Raw genomic sequence first — 26,399 nt, 5'->3', positions numbered from 1 at the left:
TGACAGGAAGATTAATTAAGTTCCTCCAGTCGTATTCACGTGTGGCGGCGCAGAGTTCCTTCGGGTACCGCTGCAGCTAAATGGTATTCACGGTGACAAATATTGCAGATTTCCAGAAGTGACACTTCTGAGTCAAGGGTAAAAAACACATTTGGTACTTTCAGCCAGCGGAGATTGTGCAAAACCAAATGTGAGCCTCTGTGGCTTGCTAAAATACACAAACACAACTTCATCCTTCACTTCTTCTCCTTTAGTGTAACCTCAAGGGATTGGTAATGAGGCACAGAATCTCTATTATTGTGCAGCGTGTCTTAAACTACTTCAGATGCCTTCAAATAAAACAACAAACCAGATTTCTATCTCATGTGCTTAGTGTACTTCATTTGAGGCATAAAAATACCTGCCCTTGGAAACACCTTTCAATTACCTTTGGAGCCTTACAAAACTATGACTTACTGCTGTTACCTATGACTACCCAGTGGCCCTTGGAGTACGAATAGGAATTCAATATCTGCAGTGCATACAGTTCCAAATTGTGTCGAAGGTGTAGCCCTACTTTGCCTTCCAGTGTCTCTTAGTTTGGAAGTGGTTTTGGCAAATTAGTAGGTCAAGTGTGATTTGGCTTGCTCCTCCTGCTTTACTGTCAGAAATAAATGACTACACAGTGCATTTCTGTTCTTAATGGCTGTCTCTCTGCAGTACATACAGTCTATTTTAGAAAGAAATCTGTAAACCTCTCAAGTGTGTGAGAGCTCCTAAAATGCTGGACCACTGCTGTGTTTTGTTGCCTCCTATTACCTCTCTGCCCACAAAGAATCACACAATGTGCTTCTGCAGCTGCAAGAAAAGGTTTGTGGTCAGCCTCACTAATTTAAATTCATCAAAGTCAACTGGTAAGAGTCTGGCTATAAATCTAATATTAGTTGCCTCCTGGGAGAGCTCAAGACTGGAAGAGAGTTTTCCAGGAATCTCAGGGATATAACTGGCTGCATTAATATTAAATATTAATTGGTCTCTGCAGCAGACATACCTGCAAGTGGTTTTAACACTTGCCATGGAGGCATTGTGTAATCAGTGGATAGATCAAAATCAGCAGAAAGCACAGCTAGTGAAGCTAGTTCATGAAGTGGCCTTCTGGCTCCAGACCAAGTCAGGCATGCAGGGGGACCTGCAGCTTTCCCAGCTCTGGAGAAATGTGCCGTGCTTCTAGGTCATGTGTACTCTCAGCTTGCTTTTGGTTTATTCCAGGGAGGTAGTCTTGCCTTTCATGGGAAATCCTTTACGAAAGTGGGGTTCTCAAGGCAGGGAAGCAGAGGAAAATAAGGTGAAGGTGCTATAGCAGGAAAACAAACTCAATTAACCAAACAAACCAAAAGAACAACCAAACAAAAAAGGGCAGCAGATTGTTGGAAAAGAGGATTGCAGTGAGCTACTTCTGTTGTTGAGAGTATGAGGTAGCTGTTCTAGCAGAAGGTACTTTTTTTTCCATGTTATGTATCTGCTCTTGCTCTATCATGAGGGTTTTGAGGGCTTGTTTTTATAGGTTGCCCATGCATGAAAATAAGGTAATTTTGCAGCTGACCTGCACCTATAGCAAAGATAAGCACTGGTTATCCTGTGCTAGCTTGTTGATGTGAGCCTGCATCATGGGCTGATTTGCTCATTCATTCTGCATGATCCTGCGTGCCCAGACTGGGGTCTGTCCAGAAGCCCAGAAGTGTTTGCTGCTTCTGACTGTGCTTCCCCACGGCTGCGTTCGGCAGAGTCCTCAGTGCTCAAGTTAAAACATTAGCCATTCCAGATTCTAATTACCAAACTAATCCTTGCTTTCACTGGCAGTGGCAAGGTCCCACTCTGAGAATTAAATGTAGTCTCTGCCCCTTGCTTGGAACTCTATTTCTTTCTGCAGTTTATTAATGTTGTGTGTGTCTAAATGAAAGCAGAGTTTGGCATGGAGTATGTGAATTTTGGCTGTGAAAGCTTTCCAGAGACCACCAGGGATTCTTCCTTTCTCCCTTGCATTTGTTCTGTAGTTGAAATGCAAAGAAATTAAAGCAAACTGCTTGTTTTCGTTTCCTTTTGGTGACTTTGTTTATATGCTCATTGTAAGAACTTCCATAAGATGCAATAATGGGGGGCACGATTCTGATTGTTTTGCTTGCCACAGTACAAACCCAAATGAGATGTGACATTCAGAACCAAGCAGCGAAGGTTGCCTGCTGTTCCTGCTTCCGAGGAGCTGAACAGCCATAAGGCTCTCCTGAAGTGGTTTTGTAACAGAGCAGGCAGCTCAAGCAAGGATGCTTAAAAGGAGCGTGGCTGCTGCCTGACCGCTAATGATACTTCTATACCGGCATGAGTCGTCTGTACCCGAACTTGCAGCTCCCCAGCTGCCACCACAAATCAGCAAGGCTTATCAGCTTGGAGGCACACTGAGACTGGAGGTAGCCTATATCTCACAGGGTTTGACTCCTGGCAGAATGAGCCTGAGCTTTTCTGTGATAAGGTAAACACAGAAGAACAGGCAAATACTGTGCTTGGGTGCAGGCTGTCCTAAAGGACGGCATGCAGCTCCTCTGCAAAAGCACTTTGGGGCTAGCAAAGGAGCTGAAGGATTTCACAGCAAATTGATTCTCTGAGCTTTTATCCTTGGTGAAGGGAGGGCAGAGTATGCTCCTGCTGCAGGAGGTTCCTAGTAGTAGCTTAAACCTACTACTCAGAGGATATTAGAGTGGCTCAGCTGGGATACTTTAAACCAGCCTTTGAGGGTTGTATTTTCTCCTATAAGAAGGGGGCCTTTCTTGTACAGTGGAAGTGAATAAGCATTGTTATGATGAAATGAATGAGGAAAGGAAGGTGCCATGAATGCACTCTGTTATTCCAAATGCTCCAGTTAAAATACAGGCCATGGTTTTAAACAGCTTCTTTTTTTTTCCCCATGGCCTAGTGTTTCTCCACTTTGATTTAGGATTTGCTCTACTGAAGCTGCTATTGGTTGGTTTGAGCCACACAAGTTCTCTTTATTTCCTTCCCTCCCCACTATGACCTCAAAGGGCACTCTTGCACTGTGCACTTTTTAGTTGCAAAGCAAAGTTCAGTTTGGAGTTTATCTGTGTACCATGTATCTCGTGTGAGACATGCAGATAGAATAAGAAATGGTACTGAGAAGGGCTAGGAATCAGAACTGAAGAACTGTGGGGCTACCAGTGAGGGACAGGACTAAAATTCATGCTCCAGTTCCCCCCCCAACAGTGTTTAATCTCAGTGACTCTCATGCAGGTAGGACGAAGCCTTGTGAGAGCAGTGCTGCAAAAGAGTCTTGCTGAGAGGTGCGTAGCAGCGATATACATCAGGGCTCTTAACGCCTAACTCTGCTGCAATTGGAGCATTCCCGGGCTGCTGGGCTGCTGGGATGGTTCTGCCCTAAGTAATTTGACCTCATGATACAGAAAAGGGTGGGACTTCTACAAATAAGAAGCAGAGCTTTCAGTGAGTTGTCCTTGTCACCCTCTTTCCTGTAGAATGCAAGCATTCCTCCTGTGAGATCTGTGGTAATTACATAACCACTTCAGCATACTGCCCCTTATTTTTTACCTTTGTTTAGTTTAAGTGTATTATCAGTGATGCATGTCAGACTGGGAAGGGAACTGATTTCCTCTTGAGGTTCATAGAACAGACACAGAATGTGCACAAATACAGACAGAACAGTCTTCACCATGCTGCCACACCAGCGTGTGTCACATCCATCCTGAGCCGCTGCCATGTAGGTGGCAGAGAGTGGTTCAATATTTCTTTGGTCTTTCTTCCTCTGAAGCTGCTACTAGCTGGTATAGCAGCAGGGACCCCATGGGAACCTATTTACAGCAAACTTAGGGTCACTCCATTTGTCACAGAACAATAGCATAGCTACTAGCAGCTAATGACTTACCAGCTTGGCCCAGAAAGGAGCTGGAGACCTGGAGGGTGAAAGGTTGTAAAGTCCATTACAAATCCTCGCTGTCACATGTATGTCACATCCACATGTTGTTATGCATGTGAAGACATCTTGGCTTTAAAAGTCAGTCCAGTTCTATTGGAATTGAACTTCCTATTTGTCATTTGCTCTTTAAAAATAGAAACAGAGTGAGCTTTGTCCAACATTTGGATTGAAGTCATTTACTCAAATGGAACTATTGATTTTAAAAAGGGGGAGAAAAAAAAAGAAAGGGAAAAAAAATCTGAGGGGAACATGATCTTGCCAAGTGCTGAGCATCTTTATCTGCTACTGAAGTTGGGGGGAATCAGGCATCTGGGGCTTCTCCTGGAGCCTGCTCTTCGAAGCTAAATACACTAACAATATAGGCTTTGTCTTTCCCAACGATTATGTAATTGAGCACGTTATGTCGCTGAATGTGTTTGCTGCTAAAAAAAGGGGGGGGAAATAAACAAACCAAAATTAAATTAAAATAGAATTAAAATTAAATAAAATTGAATTGAATTGAAACGAAATGAAATGAAATGAAATACATATGATTTTAGAAAGGCTTTTGTCCCCAGCGTTCCCCCACCCCCCGCAAGCCCAAGTGAGGTTAACCAGGACGTTGGAACACGTCGTTGTGAGCTGGTTAAAGAAAAGATCTGTTTGTAGTACTCTTAGCCCTGATGTCACAGGCACAGCAAGGACATCAGAAGGAGGAGTCAGATTACAGTAAGAATGGGCAGTGCAGCATGCAGCCAGAGTAAACGCTCAATCAGACAGGGATTGTATCAGGGATAAGGCTGCCTGCCTGCAAAGCGCTCATCCTGAGGAGGCACACTGCTTGCTCACGCTTCTTCTGCTGGGAAATTTCCACGTAATGTAGAATGAAAGAGCTCCGCTTTCCATGTCAGCCCTGTGCGGGAGGCTAATGCTGAATACACAGTGGTGGGATCCCGACTGCATGATTAATGAGAAACATAATGTATTTTGGTAAGTGCTAACTGGGTGATGCAATCCTGCTTCTGCTCACATTATCAATAGGAGTGATTAGTACAGATTTCATCTTCAAGAACGTTTCGTCCTGGCACGCACCTCAAACTGACAGCTGGGGAATCCTGTCGGCTGTGCAGTTTGAAAGGATTCCATTGTCTGGGCTCTGTTCTGTCTGAGTGGGCTATGGTGTAGTTTTAGCAGCCTGACAAATAAGCTGGGCAGGATGAACTCATTCGAGGTTTGTTTTAGACGAACTTGTTTTGTCTGCCGACGGGGAACGAGAAACGGTTGGGAGGAATGGGAAGTTTTAGACGAACTTAACGTAAAGGACGAGCTGCTAAAGCACTGTCTGTGGCAGGGAGAGGGCTCAGTAAACCTTCGGATGTCATTTAGCTTTTACTTTGAAGAATTCGGTGGTATAAAGGCGAAGCAATGCTCGATTTGCTGTCTTGCATTTGCTGAGTGCTCTGCTTCATGCAGATCGCTGGTGTGGGGCTGGCTCCTAGCATACCACAAAATGCATATTATTTTAAGACTTCAGAGGTCTCAGAGCTGTTAAACACTGTGCAGAGCCTGGTTTTGTTGCTTGATGGAAATCTTCCTTATGCTTGCAGCTGAGCTACTGCATACCCTAAAAAACACTCTGGAGCGTAGAGCTGTGTCTGAGCAATATACTGCTGCAGTACTGGGCTGGGATGTGCAATAGCAATAGAATGCTGCAAGTTAGTGCTAATAGCAGGGGGGGAAAAAAGGCAGAAAATTTTGTGTCATGGACAAAACTACTATTCTTGACTCCTTGAACTCTCATCTAGCCTCAGCATTTATTTGGAGCTGCACAATGCTTAGAATGAACACAGCAGAGAACGGAAGGATTTCTGGGACAATCAGCTTTCTCAGTTTCATTAAATATTGAACCAGGAGTTCACTTCAAGCTTTAAGAGAAGAACTTCCGCAACATTCTGAGCCTTGCTCACAAAAGTGCTATGCTTTAGGACATCCTAAGCATTATTTTCATACTGACTTAAAAATATTGGGGGCAAGAGGGCAGGTGGTGGTGAATTTAACAGTGAAACTCAGATTGATTTTGATGTCAGTTTTCCTAACAGAAAAAAATATAAACCAGCTGAGTTGTCAGAACTGTTGTAAGATACGCATTTCCCAGGCTTCAGCTGTATTGCATCTTCCAAAGACTCAGGAAGAATAAGCAAGCATTATGGTGTTAGGTTTGAACAATTCGGATGAAGTCTCCCGTGGCACCTGGTTAACTTTTGTTTGCTCATTTCTTCGGGGTTATTTCTCTACCTTTAATATCACTGCCAGCATGAGATGGGTTTTCTTTTTCTTCTTCCCTTTTTTCTTTTTTTACCAGTCATTTTTGCAACAATTGCTTGTGTGAGCAGGGTTAGAAGTTGTGATTCCCTGCATTTGTAGGGGTTAGGGGGTTAGCTATACGTTGGCTGCGTGGTACGTGATTTTATGATCTTATTTTGTTTTCCTTTGATAATATCCAGCAAATCACTGGTGATCAAACTGGTTTTGCTCTTACTTCTTCTTCTTCTTCTTAAAAAAACCCCAATACTAACCACTCTTTCACATGCTTATTTGTTTTCTGGTGCAACACAAGTTTGTAACTGAAGCAAGCTGGATTGTGCTCTCTCTCTGCTTTGTAGGAAATTTCACTTCTAAAGTAGAGCTCAAAGTTTCTACTGAGCAGGTTCCCGGTGTGCTTTGTTCGGTCCAAACTTCCTATAGTGTTACGTTTTCAAATGAATGTTCTTGTCCCTGTCTTTTGCATAACAAAGCAGGAGCTAAGGGATACAATGTTTACCTGTGGTTGGCTGGCTGTGTTTTCTGCGCTGTGAGAAGGCAGCAACCTCTGTAATCTCTCACCTGTCCTTGTTGCAAGCCTTACTACACAAAGCAGTGTTGCACAACGCTGGAAGAAAGCTGCGCTGCGTACATTGTGCACCTACTTTGATTTGAAACTGCTAAAGTCGTCATGTAGACAGTGTTAGCAAAAGAACTCTGTGGTATTTCTTCCTCTGGGCATGCTACCATTGAAGCACCTAGAGAATAGGAAGGGGAAAGCAAGCATTTCTCTGTGTTTGTATGCGTCTTGCTGCTTCTCCTGGGTCTTTTTGTCTAACTGCTGCTGATGTAAGGTGGCGTGGTGGGAACACACGTGTACAGCTTTAAGACTGAAATGAATACTGAAATAATGACCTTGGAAATTAAGACCTAACCCCCTGAAAGTGTTATTTTTATAAGAGCAAGTATTAATGGGGTGGGGGAGGCCTTATTTGATAAATCCAGGCATTTGTCATAGCGTTTCTTGCTCTCTTTAAAGCTGTAGTCTCCAAAAAGATTTTTGAGCTGACATATTCTACTATTCTATGACATCTTTCTACATATATTCTACTATCTGAGCTGAGCCTTCCAGTGGTTAAATTTATTGTGACCCTTCTAATTGCCTGAACCTTCCTTGTTCCATTTTCCCAGGGTGTTGATGGAGTAGTTTCGCTGTTAATTTTCACTCTCTGTGCTGTGGCTTTGGAGTTTGTTGTTTGGTCACTGTGGATACATTTGTTACTTGGTGGATTGGTTTTGCACTTTCCATGACAAGCTGAACAGAACTATGCAATACTAATAACAGCAATAATAATAACAATAACGCTAATAACAGTGACTCTAATGACAGTGACACTAATGACAATAATAATGCATACTGATATTATTAATAATAATACTACTGCATAATTGTGTAGGGTTTGTATTGTAAGGTAAAAGCCAATGAAAACAACAGATTTCTGTTAAGTGATTTTGCACTTAAGATTGCAAATACTTACCCAAAAAGTAAATCTGGCTTACATTTATCAACAAGCTAATAACTTAGCATAAGAGGAAAGTCAGTTGCAGGTATCCTCAGCAGCTCCAAGAGGAAGAATGGTAGGTGACTGCTAGTGCCACAGCGCCATGCTGATAACATGGGACCTTCTCCAGTCCTGCTCAATGTGATCAATGTGGTCATAGGTGGATGTTGCCACCGCTACTTTAAAAGGTCCTAGTGGCCTCTGCTGCCTTGGCTTAGCCATCTTGCCAGGAATCGGCGCAGGCAGCTCGCGGGTGCTGGCTCATCCTGCAAGTGCGGTGGCCCCTGTGGCTGCCACCTGGGCTGGGTCACCAGTCTGTTCAGATGAGAGGGAGAGCAGTCTTTGCTGTTTGGGAGGGCAAAGGGGAGAGCTGTTGGTGTGTGCCACACTCCAGCGCTGTACATGGGAGTCATCGAACTGGAGGAAATGCTGAAGCGATACGGCAGTTACGGGGCAGTAAGCATTGCTCCTGGGGGCTTGGTAAACCTTAACTGGAGCTGTGAGAAGGAAGGCAATGCTGCACACCCACTGCCAGAAAATCACTCCCCTGCATGCCCCTATACTTTGCCTTTAGTGAAGAAACAGAACCAAAAAAACCAACCAACCAAACCAAAAAGCCCACAACCAAAAAGCCCACAACCAATCAAATGAAAAGGTATGGCTGTTTTAAGGAGCTTCTGCTCTCAACGTTTCTGTTCACATTGTACAGGAAACCTAACATATTGGGGTGGAAATGAATATACTCTGGGGTAAAACAAAAGAACTGATAAGGGGGAAGCCCCCGCCCCCCAAAATAATACAAATTCAGCTTCAAATGCCATCAGATTTCCATTTGCATTTTGGCTGCTTTCATTTTCAGTGGGATTTTTTTTTTCCCTGCCAGTCTCGTAGAGAGTAGTAATTCATCTGCATTCCTGCTACTATTATGAGTACCCCTTTTTATTTCTGGAAGATAGTCTTGTAGAAGAGATTCATCCTGGATGAATCATGGAAGAAAAAACACACACACACACACACCCCCCTGCTCCCTCCCACTGTCCCCACGCCCCAGATCTCACCACCTCTCTCAGGAAAACATACATTGTACAAGCATTTGAGACTAGGCACTGTGGATGCCTTGTTGTAGCATTTTGTGGAGGGTTGAAATTCCCCCCTGCCACCCCCCATTAAATTTGCCAGAGCAGCAAATGATATCTCTCGAATGGGATTGTCTAGAATTGTGATTATTTTCCTTTCCATGCCCAGTTGTGATTTATTTACATTTTACTACTTTCTGTTCAAGAGCTGTGAAAAATTTTAAAGGCATAGCCTCAAACCACCACACATTTCTGTTTGCCTTTGTTTAAGGCAGCATGAAATTGGTGATGAGAAGGCTGTGCTTTTAAAAATCTGTTGAGAAACAGCCATCCTGGGTTATTAACTGCGTTTTATCACCAGCAATCTGCAATAAGAAAGTGTAGCTAATATCTAATGGATGCTGTATGTGGCAGAAGAATTCAGCTGAGCAAGCCAATGTGTAGGATCTCGAAATCTGCGGGAGCCTGATGTTTATACTTGGAACATTGCAGCCTCCTGGGCAGTGAAGTTCATATCTTGAAGCACTGAATATTTATTACCTCCTGTATACATGCTGCTAAAAAGAAGTCCTGTTTGAGCTCACAGAAACTGCTCTGTGTTAGTCTGTACCCTTTTAGATTCTGTTACAGAAACTGTTAAATACCTCTAAATATATCCAGTATGTTACCAGAAATAAAAGGTGATTTCACAGTTTCACACAGGAAAATAAGTCATCCCCAGCGTTACCCTTCTTGTGGGTGGCAGAGCTGCTCCAAAGCCAAAATCAGAGTTACTGATTAATGGGGTTTTTTGCTTCCTTAGAGAGGATTGGATCACAGTCGTCTCAGCTGAGGGTCTTTCAGGAGCAAGTGTGTGTGCACACGGATCTGTGCCTACACATATTGTACTGGGGATGAGTGTGAAATCTAATCCTGTGCCTCTCCTTCGCAAATGTCTTGCTCCTGTTAAGAAATTAAATGCTAAGGTGAAACAGGGTTGTAAAAAAATTTCATTATGATCTGATGCCTCTGTCCTTTTTCAGAGATTGTTTTTTCCCCTTAAAACATGATATTACTTTTTTTTCCCCATAAAACATTTCACAATAATGAGAGCCTTTGGTCACACAATTCTCTGTCCTATGGCTTCCTCCTCTCTGTGCAAATACACTCCCCTACTGTTTTGATTTTGTTCTTTAACCTGGTGAAATTCTTGCAATTATGACAGTGTGGTGGGTGGAAATTTCCCCCCAACATGGACTTTGCCAGACCAGCTCAGTTGGAGGCAAATGAAAGCTGGATTTATAGGCAAAACTACAGTCTACAATGGAATGCAGTGAATGTGTACAAAATACCCAGGATTTACAATATTTGCAGGTATTTATAATTAACAAACAGCACAAGGACTCCCCTGGTCAGAGACTAGGAGAAGCTACTAACTTCTCCTTCCCTGCCCACCCCGATCCCCTGGACCAACAGGACAAAGAAGAAGAGAAAGTTGTTGTTAGACTTAACCAAAACAATGCAGCCAAGGTCAGGCAGAAGCAAGTTAGTATCTCTCCCAAGGGAAGAAGCAAGAAGAGAAGAACAGAACTCTTAGAATCACAGAATCACAGAATTAACCAGGTTGGAAAAGACCTTCAAGATCATCAAGTCCAACCCATTACCCAACACCTTCTAATCAACTAAACCATGGCACTAAGTACCTCATCCAGTCTTACTTTAAACACTTCCAGGGATGGTGACTCACCACCCTCCTGGGCAGCCCATTCCAAAGGCCAATCTCTCTTTCTGGGAAGAATTCCATCCTAACATCCAGCCTAAACTGCAAAATTGTTTTAGAATCATAGAACTGTCAGGGTTGGAAGGGACCTCAAGGACAATCCAGCTCCAACCCCCCTGCCATGGGCAGGGACACCCCACACCACGGCAGGCCGCTCACAGCCACATCCAGCCTGGCTGCAACAACCTCCAGGGACGAGGTTTTTGCAGCCCCCCTCCACCACCACCCCAGGCAACCCGTGCCAGTGTCCCACCACCCTCATGGGGAACAACCTCCTCCCAACATCCAATCCGAATCCACCCATTTCTAGTTCCATTCCACTCCCCCCAGTCCCATCCCTCCCTGACACCCTAAAAAGTCCCTCACCCTCCCCATTTCTGCCCTTTTTCCCCTCAAACCCAGAGCACCTGGGCTCTGTTGGAGTCTCCTCCCACCCCAGCTGTGGCCACTTGGCCCTCCCCACCCACTCTCCTATTTAATCCCCCCCAGGAAAGGCAGCAGCCCTAAGCTGAGCCCATCTGGGCTGGAGGATCCTCCTCTCATCACTGGTGAGTGCCCCTGGTGCACACTGGGTGATGGTGGTGGTGACAACAAAGGCCGGGGGGCCTGGTGGCCCCCCGGCTGTTAGGGCTATGATTGATGACTACTCCAATATCTTCTGGTACAAGCAGCCTTATGGTATCTATCTCTCCAACAGAATTGTTCAGCGTTATCTTTCTTTTCCTTTCCACACCCAATAGTGATTTATTTACATTTTGCTACTTTTCTGCTCAAGGTCTGTGAAAAAACTTTGAAGGCATAGCCCAAAACTACCACAGGCAGTGATAATTGGGTTGCAGGAATCCTTTCAAAGCCTTTGCTGATCATTGTGCTAAAGATGGTGGTGCTTGAAGAAGAAGAAACATATTGGGTGGTGACAAAGGAAATATTTCAATCTGGTATTAGATCATGAAAAGTTCTTGAGACACAATAGAGGTCATAAAGGCTTCAGTTCTAAAAAGGAGTTATTACATGTGATGTGCTGCAAAGATTAGTTTTGCAGCTGAAATTGCATGGATGATTGGTAGCATTCAGAGAGACTGCAGCAAAAGAGGTTGGCTAGAAATGCCAAAGTCTGAAGAGTCTGAGATTGTACTTGAATCAAATTGCAGGGGTTGAAAGTGGGAAGAAGCTTTGCTCTGTTGTAGGGCATAACCACATTCTGTAGGTCAGTCTATATTCTCAGTGGTTTTAGCAACACATTTCTGCAGAGTCTTTGTAGAGGTGACAAACCTAGGAGCATTGTCATGCTCATGTATTCAGCTCTCCTTGCCCACTCTGTTGGCCACCTTTTCAAGTCCATCAGTCATGACCATGTCCCCCTCAAACTGGTTTTGGTTGGTTGGTGTTTTTTTACTTCATACATATGCACTGTGAAGAGTTACCCCAATCACGATCATGGTAGAATAACTTAAAGAAGTAGGCAAGGATCTGGAACGAATGTAAAAGTGCAATTGTAGTTGGAAATTGGAATTGTGAAGGGAGGCTTTTCTGAAAGTTCAATTAATATATGCCCTTATGTTGTCAAGCCCTGGGCTAATGCAGTTCTGTCTCCTTTGATGTTTAAAAGGCTACCCATTTAAGAATTCTTTAGGTTTGATAAAAACAAGGTAAGGCATCTTGAGTCCTTATTGAGAGCACTGAAAGCAAAGCACTTGTTCTTCCCCTCTTTCAATTCCCCCCCTGCAATTTATGCTTGGGGAAATGTCACAGCTATTTTTCATAGCTTGGGTTAGATCAATTCTTTTTTTAATCTTTCTCTTTTTTTTTGTTTGTTTGTTTGTTTTAATACCCCAGCTCACAGTTGTTTAGAAATCATGGGAAATTCTTTCATCACTATGGGATCAGATCCTGGCTCTATTACCCAGCCACCTATTTTACTCTTTCATAGTCCCTGCAGATTTCAGAATTTAAACCCCTAATGTACCACTTGCTTTTCCAGTAAATCATGAAAAGCTCCTGGGGTTTGGTAATGTTGTGGTATCTTCATCTCTGAAGCAGTTATGGAGATACAAAAATGGGACTGACTGGGAGGGTCTGCTTACAGTGCTTGTTGCTGTTTGAAATCCTAGTCTATGCTTGGGATCTCAAAGGGCTTTGGTTCCTAATGGTGGTTTTTATACTGTGTATTGTTTGTGCATTCTGTTTATGACAATGCAAACTGAAAGTCTCTTCCTCAGCCCTCTCTGTCAGAGAACAAGACAGAGCCTAAAAAGTGAGGCTGTTTTAGAAAAGTGCCCCTGCATATTAAAATTGCTTTCTTAAGAACAAAGGAAAGAAGCTAGGCTTAATTTACTCTTTGATTATTACTTCACAGTGGTGCTTGTATTTATTTACTTTTATACTGCAACTGCAAAAGCAGATGGACAGTACAAGTCATTCAAATGGGAGACAGGAAAGTGTTCTCGGCTTCTTTTGTTGCTGTTGACCTTGTTCACTCAGTTTGTTTCCTATGGAGTGTGGTAATTTATGAAGACGGATGGAGATAATGGCTGTGTTTTCCAATACTGCTCCCCACCGTTGCACTAGGGATCAATGCTGAATGCAAACCAACCAAAAAACAAACCCATAACAAAATGAAAAAAACAAAACCCCAAAACAAACCCCCCAAGCAAAACAAAAAAATCCCCAAACCCAATTCAAACAAATGAAAAACCCAAGCACAAAACCCAAACCAAATGCACAAAAACAACCCCTCCGAAAACCCCAAACCCCAAGGAAAAAAGAACTAGCCAGAAAACACAGAACCTTGGCAAGATCTGCAATTGTGAATACACAAGGAAGGAGGAGGTGGGAGGGAAGGCAGTGTTGGCACTGCAAGTAATATCAGTGCTCTTCTCGCTAAGCCAAGTCTTTTCTCAGCAGTGACCTGGGGTTCTATTGTCCCTACAGTGCAATGTTTAGCAAAGTAGTTTTTGTTTGCTGGCATTTACCTGTGATAGAAAATCCACTCGCCTCCTGTCAAACCCAGCCACGTATCAGGAGCATTTTCTCTGCCAGACATGTGACTGTTCTACAGCTAGCAATTTGCTCCTTTGTTTTTCTGTTGCTACTGGGAAGTTGTGCTGTTGTGAGCAGGGAAAAAAAATACTCAGCAGTAGAAGTAGTGTGAGCTTGTCTGCTTTTAGGTAGCACGGGAGAATAGAACAGTATCTTTGCTTCAACCCTGCAAGCAACACTTGTTATTTTTGGTAGCCATCTTTATTTCTTTAAGAAGGGAAAGCGAGCAGGCATACATGGAGCTCTTTTTCTTTTCACTCTCTCCTCTTTAACTTTGCAATTATTGTGTTTCTAGAGGTAAATTCTACAAAGTGAAGGAGGCTATGCAGTGGTGTATATGGGTATGTAAAGACATATTTAAACCCTTTCCCTTTTTTGTCTCCCTTTCTGGCTGAGGGCATAGCACCCACACGTGTATGGGTGCCTTATCTCTAGTATCTTGATGCGCTTTTAGTGCTCAAGGTATGATGTGATCATTGACAGGAATTTGTCTCCCCATTCCTGACCACAGGCTGCCTACCTTATCATATCAGTTATTTAGTTCTGCTTTCCACATACAGTGCTAAGGCAGTGGCAGTAACCTTTTAGTATCACATTTACTTTCTGTTGGCTTAAATCTTAGTAGCACTGACTCCTTGGAAATTGCATTGGTTCACACAGTGTGGGGTTTTTTTGTCTTTCCCCTTTCTCTTTTTCTTTCTTTTCTAAGTCCCATTTGGAATTCATTCTTTTTCACTTGGCTTGCTCTGCTTTGCCCATTGTGACTAAACTGAATCAAAACTGTCATCACATCCTTTCATCACGAGGAGGAAAATTTGTTTAACCTTGCAAAGTAAAAATTTTCAATACATTTCATAGATTCCAAACATTTTTCCTTCCACCCCTACCCCCTTGGTTTCTTTTCCCCCTTAATCCTTTGCAGTATTTTTACAGACCATAAAAGATATCTTCTTACCAAGGCAGAGCTGACAAACCTACTCAATGCTAATTAGCAGCCCATCATTTGGGTTCCTAATAGGTTCAGTAGCAGACGGACATCTGGCACATCTTTGGATATGCCGTGGAGAAAGCACAGCACCTTGCAGAGACACCTATCTGTGCTCAGATCCATGTACATGAGACAAGTATCCCTCATATTAGCATTTAACTCTGCACACTCAAACAGCATGCAGTAGGTTACTTTCCCAATGCATGCAGGTTTTCAAGGTACGAAGAATCAGCGGCATGACTCAGTGTCAGTAGCCCACGCAGCTATGCTCCTTAGCCTAAATGAACTTACTAGGTGTAACAAACACATAGAGGAAGGCTGAGAACACATTACAACAAATTAAATCACAGCACCATTTGAAATCTTTCCAGTGCTGTAGGTACAATCAAACTGTGATTGTGGGAAAAAGAGCCTTGGCGTGTGTGAAACGCATGCAAAGTTCCCTAGCAGAGCAAGGCAGGCAGACAGCCGGCAAAGCTCTGTGGTCTGCTGGCGCTGCAGCAAAACGGTCCTGGCAGCACCCCCTGCGCGAGCGCCCCGAGATGTCACAACAGAACTGCTCTACTTTGCCCAGTGTGACTCAATTGAATCAAAATTGTCATCACATGCTTTCAGCACAAGGAGGGAATTTTGTTTAAATAGCCTGAAATTAACCTTGCAAAGACAATGAATGATGATGCTGTGCCCCGCTGCGGACACCTAGAGAACTCTGCAGTTTTGGAGAAGGTAGTGCAGATGTGCAGAACGTGGATTGATTTTTTCTTGCCTCTTCTCCTATAGCCTTGCAGGGGGTTGAAATTCTTCCCCAACTAATCTGGAGGAAAACTGCTCCCAAAATAAAATTGCCAGACTAGCTGAGAAGGTTTTGGAAGCAAATGAAGCTCTATTGACAAGCAAACTAAACTCTATAAATATGCAGTGCAATGAATATGTACAAAACAGACAAGGTACAATATAGAGATATTTAGAAACAACACAGAAACTCCTCAGAATCCCCCTGAATCCATCCAGGGAGACCATTCACCTCCTCCCCCACTCCCTCCCTCCTTCCCATTACTGCACACAGGAGTCACAACAGCGATCTCCTGGCAAGGCCAAGGAAGAGAGGGAGAGGAAAGTTGGAAGCAGAAGCAACAGAAGAAGAAAAGAGAGCAAGAACTGTTTATGCCACTGCTCTATAGGCCCACCAGCAAGCCAATGAATTCTATAGACCTTATCATTATTTTTCCTTTTGCATTCAATGGTAATTTATTTTACTTTCAGTCATTGCAGCCAGGATCTAGGCTTAAGTTGCCCCTTCGAACTGTAACAAGCCTATTTTTTTTTCTAAGTTAAGTATATCCAAAAGAATGAATGTTGTGAGGAAAAGCAGCACAGAACTATGTCAGGTAGGCCATCATTGATGATACTCAGCACTCAAAGAATGCCAGTCTTTTCTCCCAGGCAACAGTGACAGAAGGAGAGGACACAGTCTCAAGCTGCAGCAGGGGAGGATTAGGCTGGAGGTGAGGAAGAAATTCTTCACAGAAAGAGAGATTGGCCATTGGGATGTGCTGCCCAGGAAGGTAGTGGAGTCACCATCACTGGAAGTGTTTCAAAAGAGACTGGATGAGGCACTTGGTGCCATGGTTTAGTTGATTAGATGGTGTTGGGTGATAGGTTGGACTTAATGATCTTGAAGGTTTTTTTCCAGCCTGGTTAATTCTGTATCCTGTATTCTGCTTACTGCAGAGGGGGCTGCACTAGATGACCTTTGGGGGTCCCTTCCACCCCAGACCATTCTATGATTATCAATTAATACTCCTAAAATATCTCTCACTTGATTCTAACAATGTTCATGTGATTTGTATAAGTTTTCTGTGCATTCTTGTGGGAAGATTTTCTTTCCCCATGTGTATATTCACAAAGGTAACAATTCAGTAGTGATACTTCATTGTTATTTATTTAGGAGCTTTAATGATAAAAGCTATGCCAGCACGTTTTTAGCAATACAAAACTCAGCTTAGCTTTGGCATCTGACCTCAGTATATAGTGAAATGAATTGTGAATGTTCTATATCAATTATCTGTTTAAGAAATCCAAGCTGAGCTAATATCATAGAATCATAGCATCACAGAATTGTTAGGGTTGGAAGGGACCTGAAGGATCATCCAGTTCCAAACCCCCTGCCATGGGCAGGGACACCTCACACTACAGCAGTTTGCTCACAGCCACATCCAGCCTGGCCTCCAGGGATGAGGCTGCCACCACCTCCCTGGGCAACCTGTGCCAGTGTCTCACCACCCTCATGGGGAAGAACTTCTTCCTAACATCAGGTAGTTGTAGACAGCAAGAAGGTCTCCCCGAGTCTCCTCTTCTCCAGGCTAAACACCCCCAGCTCCCTCAGCCTCTCCTCACAGGGCTGTGCTCCAGACTTCTCACCAGCCAAGATGAACCTGCAGGAGGGAATGTGCTGCCATGAGTCTCCCTGTGCCAAAGGAGTTCTGTTCCCCTGCAGGGGAAGATTCCATCCGTTCCCTTGGCCACCTGAGCATCTATAGTTTCCACAGAAAGACTCAGGAATTAAGAGGCAATGAAAGCTATGCTGATTGCTTGTTTTTCAGGAAGTGGTTTAAAACCACCAACCTATTTTCAAGAAGATATCAAGCAGCTCTCAGCTGTGGAAAAAAATATAGTCATTATTGCTTTTATTTCCATTCCCAAATCATCAATGCCAATAATGATCATATGAAATTCTTAAGTCAACTGAACTACTTAATTCCATACATCCTGAAGTCCATAGAATCATAGAGTGGTCTGGGCCAGAAGGGACCTCCAAAGCTCATATAGTCCCCAGCCTCCCTGCAGTCAGCAGAGACATCCTCAACTAGATCAGGCTGCCCAGGGCCTCCTTGAGCATCACCTTGAATGTCTCAAGGGATGGGGCAACCTGTTCCAGTGTTCCACCACCCTCATAGGAAAGAACAACTTCCTAACATCCAGTCTAAATCTGCTCTAGTTTGAAGCCATTGCCCCTTCTGTCCCTGCAGGCCTTTGCAAACAGTCTCTCTCCATCCTTCCTGTAGCCCCCTTCAGGTACTGGAAGACTGCTAATAGGATTCCTTGGAGCCTTCTCTCCAGGCTGAACACCTCCAGTTCCCACAGCCTGTCCTCGTAGCAGAACTGCTCCAGCACCCTGATTGTTTTTGTGGCCCTTCTCTGGACCCTCTCCAGCACAGTATCACAGAATCACCAAGGTTGGAAGAGACCTCAAAGATCATCAAGTCCAACCTGTCACCACAGACCTCATGACTAAACCATGGCACCAAGTGCCACATCCAATCCCCTCTTGAACACCTCCAGGGATGGTGACTCCACCACCTCCCTGGGCAGCACATTCCAATGGCTAACAACTCTCTCAGGGAAGAACTTTCTCCTTACCTCCAGCCTAAACCTCCTCTGGTGCAGCTTGAGACTGTGTCCTCTTGTTCTGGTGCTGGTTGCCTGGGAGAAGAGACCAACCCCCACCTGGCTACGACCTCCTTTCAGGTAGTTATAGAAAGAGCAAGAAGGTCTCCCCTGAGTCTCCTCTTCTCCAGGCTAAGCAACCCCAGCTCCCTCAGCCTGTCCTCACAGGGCTGTGCTCCAGACCTCTCCCCAGCCTTGTTGCCCTTCTCTGGACACGTTCAAGTGTCTCAATGTCCTTCTTAAACTGAGGAGCCCAGAACTGGACACAGGACTCAAGGTGTGTCCTAACCAGTGCTGAGTACAGGGCACAATGACTTCCCTGCTCCTGCTGGCCACACTGTTCCTGATGCAGGCCAGGATGCCATTGGCCTTCTTGGCCACCTGGGCACATTGCTGGCTCATGTTCAGCCAGCTGTCAAACAGTACCCCCAGGTCCCATTCTGCCTGGCCTCACTCCAGCCACTCTAACCCCAGGCTGTGAAATTCAACCATATTTAGAACACTTCCAGAGTTGGAACCTCCACAGCTTCTCTGGGCACCCTGTTGCAGTGCCTCACCAACCTCATGGTGATTCCTAATATCTGATCTAAATCCAGTTTCTCCCAGTTTGGAGTCATTATCCCTTGTCCTGTCACTATATATGTCTACAAAATGTCCCTCTCCAGCTATCTTGCAGGCCCCTTCCAAATACTGGAAGGCTGCTGTAAGGTCTCCCCACAGCCTTTTCTTTTCTGGACTGAACAGCCTTAACTCTTTCATCTAATTCACAGTGGTCCTGTTTAAATTATTTCTGGTTTCAAGGGGGCAATCACTCAAGTGATTTGTTGAACCAAGGTATCTTTTTTTTGCACCATTAAGGCACATTATTGGCAATATCATTAAAAAGATCAGGACAGTTCCCTGAAGAGTTTAGTGGTTTATGATGATTCTCCTCCTGATAAGAGACACTCCACTGGTTAGGCAGAACAATAGCAGTAAGAAACAGCTGAGATTTGTTCTTTCCCCTTCCAAGCAGAGGAGGCTTAACATTTTGCTCAAAGCACCATCTCATACAGCTCTGTTGAAGTTTATGACCACAAATCTCACCAGACTGTCTTTTCTGGGAGCTTGTAGCTCAGCCAGAAAAAGCTGCAGGTGGGAGAAACTCACCTCTGCAGAATTTGAACATTTCCCATTGCATGCCTGGGGGTGCTGAAGGGGCATGGCTTAAATATGTGTATGGGAAAGAATTCCCAATGGCAAAAAAATCTCTTAATTTGCAATTAGAATGCCAGGTTGATTTTTGAATGTGTCACTTGGGAAAGGACAAATAGGTCCTGCTCTGGCAGGGGGGTGGGACTCAATGGTGCCAAGAAGGCAAATGGCATCCTGGCCTGCATCAGGAACAGTGTGGCCAGCAGGAGCAGGGAGGTCATTCTGCCCCTGTACTCAGCACTGGTTAGGCTACACCTTGTGTCCTGTGTCCAGTTCTGGGCCCCTCAGTTTAAGAAGGACATTGAGACACTTGAATGTATCCAGAGAAGGGCAATGAGGCTGGGGAGAGGTCTGGAGCACAGCCCTGTGAGGAGAGGCTGGGGTCTTTTAGCCTGGAGAAGAGGAGGCTCATGGGAGACCTTATTGCTCTCTACAGCTATGTGAAAGGAGGTTGCAGCCAGGTGGGGGTTGATCTCTTCTCCTAGGCAACCAGCACCAGAACAAGAGGACACAGTCTCAAGCTGCACCAGGGGAAGTTTAGGCTGGAGGTGAGGAGAAAGTTCTTCCCAGAAAGAGTAATTGGCCACTGGAATGTGCTGCCCAGGGAGGTGGTGGAGTCACCATCACTGGAGGTGTTTAGGAAGAGACTTGATGGGGTGCTTGGTGCCATAGTTTAGTTGATTAAATGGTGTTGGGTGATAGGTTGGACTGGATGATCTCAAAGGTCTCTTCCAACCTGTTCTGTTCCATTCCATTGTTTGCTACACAAGCTGTTTAATCTCCTTTTTTCTTCCTACTGTGGCTTTTGCCTGGCTTGCTTCTTTTTCTCTGGACCTTCTGCTGGAGGTGCTGGAAGGTGTCCAGCACCTCCAGCAGAAGGGTCACAAGGATAACCAGAGAGCTGCAGCTGCTCTGCTATGAGGACAGATTGAGTTAGGGCTGTTCAGTGTGGAGAAGACTCCGAGGAGATCTTATTGTGGACTTCCAGTATCTTAAGTGGACTACAAGAAAGCTGGGGAGGGACAATTTATGATGCCAGGGAGTGATAGGACTGGGGGGGATGGAACAAAACTAGAAATGGGTAGATTCAGATTGGAGCTTAGGAAGAAGTTCTTCCTCATGACGGCAGTGAGAGACTGGCACAGGTTGCTCAGGGAGGTGGTGGAATCCTCATCCCTGGAGGTTTTGAAGGCCAGGCTGGATGTGGCTGTGAACAACGTGATGCAGTGTGAGGTGTCCCTGCCCATGGCAGGAGGGGTGGAATTGTATGCTCCTTGAGGTCCCTTCCAACCCTGACAATTCAATGATTCTATGATTCCTTGTGTCTGTGAGGTACCAGGAAGGGCAGTGGGGGGGAGAGGCTGGAAGCAGCCCTGTGGGCTGTCCAGGGTTGTGCAGTTCTGTACAAGGGAATCCTTGTATTTGTTTTTTCTGAGTTGTAAATATATATAAATACATTTTGTACATGCTAATTGCATTTTATGCTTCTAGATTTTTATCTTCCCTTTTGTACAGATAACTTTCATTTTGCTTCTGAATTTGGTTTTGTTTCCTGTGGGGTTTTTGTGGGTTTGGTTTGTTTTGTTGGTTCTTTTTTTGAGGGGTGGGGTTTTTTTGGGGGGGAGGAATTTAATCTGGGGACAATTTACAGTTATTTGGGTGTAATCTCAACTCACCACAACCATGGAACTATGTGAGGTGCCAAACATAACACCAAGGGGATTTCTAGCAGCCTATTGGGCTATTAAAAGCAGCTTCTCTGTGCATACAGAGGAAGTTGTATGGAGACACCAAAGGGTCTTACTGATGCGAGAAAGAGATGTTCTGATGGGAGCCAAGTTCTCATATTTGCAAAAGCAGGTGGTATATCCACTTCAAGCTATTAGACACTGAATTATCCTGACTTTTTCAGTCTCTTTTTTGCTGGTTTTGAGTCCCCATCAGACTCGGCAGTCTAAGCCTAGCAACTGAGTCGCAAGCCCACGCTCGGCGTCGGTAATGCTCTGCCACAGCCAGCGTCAAACAGCGCACAGTGGGGCAGCCTGAATGTGCACTCTGCACTGCTTCCTTTCATGTCCTTGCTGCACAGTTACTCTACATGCAGCTTCCAGCACTTCATAACAGTTCTGCTAATGTGGTTGACACTTGACCCTCAGACACAGAGATCCATTTTACTTTCACACTTTGGGAACTGCAGATGCTCCTGTAGCTGAACACTTGAGTCATTTGATGCTTTCTGTGACATTAAATAGTGGCTTAAGTAAGAAATGCAAGGGGGGGGTGGGGGAGGTGTATTCCTTTTCTTTTCTTTTTTTTTCCCCCACATGTGGTAGCAACAGAGTCTGCATAGCAACACCAAACAGCTGGGTGTGCTTTGGGTCTTCTTAACCCATTTTAAGTGTAATTCATCTGCCTGAAGAATGAAGAAATCCTGATACTCTCCTTTTAAATTCTCTTTATCCAGACAAGATTGCCACATGTTCTCCCCCAAGTCCCAGGGAAACAGAACAGCCAGAAATACAGGTTTGCATAATCTTTTCTCAGATGCTAAATCAAACCTTTCTGCAATTCACAAAGGCAACAGGTCTGCGACACAGGTCCCCCGCGGCTGAGCTAGAAGAGGTGTGCAAGGTTCCAGATGCAAATACTTGTTTAGCAGCCTGTGGTGATTCTCTGCCAGTTAACAGGCATGAGAACTCTGCCAGCATCAGTGATTTGGGCTGAAGAAGGGTGTGCAAATCTTAACTTTTGTAGTGGCTTGGCCTGCATCACAGACCACAGGATCACAGCATGCTAGGGGTTGGAAGGGACCTCCAAAGATCATTGAGTCCACTCCCTTTGCCAGAGCAGGACCATAGAATCCAGCACAGGTCACACAGGAATGCATCCAAGTGGGTCTGGAAAGTCTCCACAACCTCTCTGGGCAGCCCCTTCCAGTGCTCTGGGACCCTCACAGTGAAGAAGTTCCTCCTCATGTTGAGGTGGAACCTCCTGTGCTGGAGTTTCTATCCATTGCCCCTTGTCCTATCCCAGGGTGCAGCTGAGCAGAGCCTGTCCCCTGCCTCCTGACCCCCAGCCCTCAGATGTTTAGAGACATTAAATCCCCTCTCAGTCTTCTGCAGACTAAAAAGCCCCATGGCTCTCAGCGGGTTTTTTTCCTTCAGCATTTGTGGCTGACACACCCAAAGCACTCTGCTAGATTCCTTCAGGTGATTTATGTGTAGTTGCAACTCCAGATCTGTAGGCTTGGCTTGAGCATAGGATTTGGAATGCAACCCTTACACAGGCAAGCTGGGTTTGGTTTCAGGTTTCCTGAAGGCTCGCATGCAAAATTGCCTCATTGTTTGTATTGATACCTCTCATTAAATAGATTCAGTGTGCTGCACTAGCTGTCCTTCAGTGCTGCAGCTCAAACTAATACCCTGTAAGAATCTTCTTAAGTCACAGGAATTATGGAGAGATAGGAAAGATAGGAGATACAGACCACTTTTCCTCAACCCATTGTTTTTAAGGTCTTTTGTGAGTGCACAGGGTTTCTCTAATGGCATTTCTAGATCCAAGAAGTCTGTTCTTGCCTCTGGAATAAGGCAACTACTCTGCAGTGCTGCAGATGACTGAGGGTCTTGCTGAGACCAAGTGCCACAAGTGCCAAGGGAACAGGGGTGCTGAGAGTGCAGGAGATTGTGGTGGGAAGAGAAGTGATGGGGGGAGCCAGAGGTGCTGGGGTTGACATGAGTGGTGAGGTGGCAGGACTGCTGGGGATGTGCTACTGCCCAGCCTGCAGTGCCATCCATGCTGGGGTGCCCAGGGTGCAGGGAAGGGCTGCTGCTGCTGCCCAGGATCTGGGCAGAGGCTGGCTGATCTTGAACAGCAGAGCTGAGGTTTGGTGGCAATCATAGGCCAAGCTAGGGCAGAAGGATGCCCAAGGGGACTGAGCAGGAGGAGGCAGGGATGCTCTGGAGGTGACTGTGAATTTGGCCCAAGGGCATCCCTGGGCTGCTGTGGTCAGACTCAGTCCTTACCTCTGGCAGAGGAGGTCTGGGAGAAGGCTGATACAGAAGCATCCAGGAGATTTGGGGGCCAGAGGGTGGATTCAGCACATCTGTCTGGCAGTGTCATGCTCAGTGGTGTTCAGTGACCACAAGTCTGGCTGCTTCTGAGTGTCCCCAAGGAGATGGAATGGGGGGGTTCCCATTGTTCTGTCACACCCCCAACTGCTCTGGCAGCTCTTGATGGGGGAAGACTGGGTTAAGAAAACAATTTTAAGAAACAAAGGAGTCATTGAGATCCAGCTCAATGTTCAAGTGGAGACCAGTTGGAAGTTGTGTCACTCTGGGACCAATATTTGTTAACACCTTCCCCACTGACATGGAGAGTGGGGTGCAGTGTGCCCTCAGCAACTCTGTGGATGGCACCATGCTGTGTGGTGCATTTGACATGCTGGAGGGATGGGATCCATTCATAGGGACTTTGAAAGGTGTGAGAAATAGGGCCCTGTGATAACCTCATGAGGTACAAGGCCAAGTGTAAGATCCTGCAACCAGCTCAGGGCAACACTGATTATCACTCCAGCTGAATGGCTGGAGAGCAGCCCAGTGGAGAAGGACTTGGTGCTGGTGGGTAAAAAGCTGGGCATGAGCTGGCAATCACAGAATCACTCAATGATAGAGGTTGGAGGATGCCTCTGTGGTCGTCTGGTCTTAGGCTGAAGGTTGGACTCTATAATCTATAATCTTAGAGGTCTCTTCCAACTGAAACAGTTCTATGACGCTGTGGTGCATTTGTCCTTTTACTTGATACTATTGGTGTTTAGTTGGCTTGTTTTTAAAGAATCACAGAATTGTCAGGGTTGGAAGGGACCTCAAGGATCAACCAGTTCCAACCCCCCTGCCAGGGACACCTCACACTACAGCAGGTTGCTCACAGCCACATCCAGCCTGGCCTTCAAAACCTCCAGGGATGAGGCTTCCACCACCTCCCTGGGCAACCTGTGCCAGTCTCTCACCACCCTCATGGGGAAGAACTTCTTCCAAACATCCAATCTGGATCTCCCCATTTCTAGTTTTTTTCCATTCCCCCCAGTCCTATCACTCCCTGACACCCTAAAAAGTTCCTCCCCAGCTTTCTTGTAGCCCCCTTCAGACAAGAAGGTCTCCTCGGAGCCTTCCCTTCTCCAGACTGAACATCCCCAACTCCCAACAAGAGAGTAGTGCCAAATCCTGGCTTTTGGAAACAAATTCTCTCCTGTGCATGGTGATGTGGGTGAAGTACTCAGGGTTTTGATTCCTTTTTGGTAGAACAGCGATTCCCTCTGCTTAAAACTCACTGCCATGAAACACTGTGAATGTTTAGCTGGCCAGAGTCGCACCAGCAAGAGATGAACCCTGCTTCCACATGCATGGATTAAAAAAGAGTTTACTTTTCTGATGCCATTCCCCTGCAGGGAGCGATTGGAGAAGTAAAAATATGCAGAGCTGAGGTTTTTACTGTGGCTTAGCAAAGTCTTGCCTTTCAGTTGCAGTCTGACAATGGCTTGGCACACTTTGCTAGTTTCGTACAGTGTCCTTTTCTTGGAGACCTGTTGTCCTGGTTTGAGGCCAGACAGATCCTCTCTTGCCCCAAGGGGGACAAAAGGATGACACTCTCACAAATGGACTGGAAAGTGATGGAAAGTTTAAATGGAAAAGCAGCAAGTGTTTTACAGAAATCTACAAAGCATAGTGGCAAAGATATCCCAAAGCATACAGAGGCCCTTACAGCACAGCCAAAGGCTGCCCAACACTTCCCTTCTCCCCACCTGAGGGTGCACCCAAAACCCCCAGGGCTCCTTCTTTCCCCTCCATCCCTACTGAGCTTGGGGCTTGGTCTCTTCTCCTAGGCACCCAGCACCAGAACAAGAGGACAGTCTCAAGCTGCAGGGGAAGTTTAGGCTGGAGGTGAGGAGAAAGTTCTTCACTGAGAGAGTAATTGGCCATTGGAATGTGCTGCCCAGGGAGGTGGTGGAGTCCTTGTCCCTGGAGGTGTTCAAAAAACGACTGGACGTGGCACTTGTAGCCATGGTTTAGTTATCATGAGGTGTTAGGTTGGACTTGATCTCTGAGGTCTCTTCCAGCCTGGTTGATTCTATGGTTCTATGATTATAACTTCATTCCAAATAGGCAAGGCAAAGCAATGCAATGACTTCAAAGGATCAGAGAAAATACTTCCTTCTATCAAACACTCAGTAATATCTGGAATTATACTAGCTAGACTTCATGTTGTGAAGCTGCCTGTTTCTGATCCTGCTGATCTACAGGGATTATGAGAAAAGCCTGCGCAGGAATTTTTCTCTTCTTGGTCCTGTATTCTATCATGGTTACAAGGCCTGACAGAAATGCCTTTTAAAAACAGCCATTGCTTTTGTATCTGTCAAAAAGCAGTTGTGTGGCAGACACAAAATTCACTCTGTTTTGTCATTTTGCAGAGGGAGGCTTAAAAAAAAAACCCACAAAAATGAAACATATCAACTGATTGTTTGTTTGTTTAGTTGGTGGTTTTTTCCCCTTGGTGGGGTGACAGCTTCTGTGTCTTACACCCAAAGTTTGCTTTTTATCAAGCACCTTAGTCAGATGAGAGAGTGCCTCTGAATGGAATCAAACAAAATATTAGAGGCAAGGGTGGATGGTTTTTGTACTAGGCCTATTTCTAGATGTATTTACAGCTTGTCCAAGAAAAGCTGAATTCTAGACAAGGAGTAACTGTGAAGGCAAAGTTGGTGAATGTCTAACTTGACTTCGTGGTGCACAAAGTGAAATTACAATATCTATATAAGGCTGTAAGTAAATATTCTGTGCAGGATGATTGCAGGAGCAGGAAGGAAGTTCCCTAAAAACAAAAAGGCATTTCAATGTTTTATATCCTCCTTCTATGCTGAGTTCTCAGGACAGAGACTGTAACATTTTAAGATGTCTTGAGGGAGGACAAGATCATAACTAGGCTGACTGACAAGCAGGCCAGGAAATGCGCCAGGGGAGGTTTAGGTTGGCTGTTAGGAAGAAGCTCTCTACAGAGAGAGTGATTGGCCATTGGAATGGGC

General features: G+C 45.1%; 1 protein-coding gene across 2 annotated transcripts in view; it reads left to right on the top strand.

The window, feature by feature from the left end:
• ZNF385D (zinc finger protein 385D) overlaps positions 1-26,399 on the top strand; it is a 401,815-nt gene that overhangs the window by 235,866 nt on the left and 139,550 nt on the right. Inside the window, exon 1 of one of the 2 annotated variants that reach the window (XM_054161240.1) lies at positions 4,691-4,948. The exons of the other annotated variant lie outside the window; for it this stretch is intronic. Coding sequence (XP_054017215.1) covers positions 4,927-4,948 — 22 coding nt within the window. The 5' untranslated portion in view covers positions 4,691-4,926. Of the gene's footprint in view, positions 1-4,690; positions 4,949-26,399 lie in introns of those variants that run through there. 2 annotated transcript variants of the gene reach the window in all.

Source organism: Dryobates pubescens, chromosome 4 (genome assembly GCF_014839835.1).
Source record: "Dryobates pubescens isolate bDryPub1 chromosome 4, bDryPub1.pri, whole genome shotgun sequence".
Taxonomy (NCBI): domain Eukaryota; kingdom Metazoa; phylum Chordata; class Aves; order Piciformes; family Picidae; genus Dryobates; species Dryobates pubescens.
Note: the sequence above shows the minus strand (reverse complement) of the source record. Positions and strands in the feature narration are given on the sequence as shown.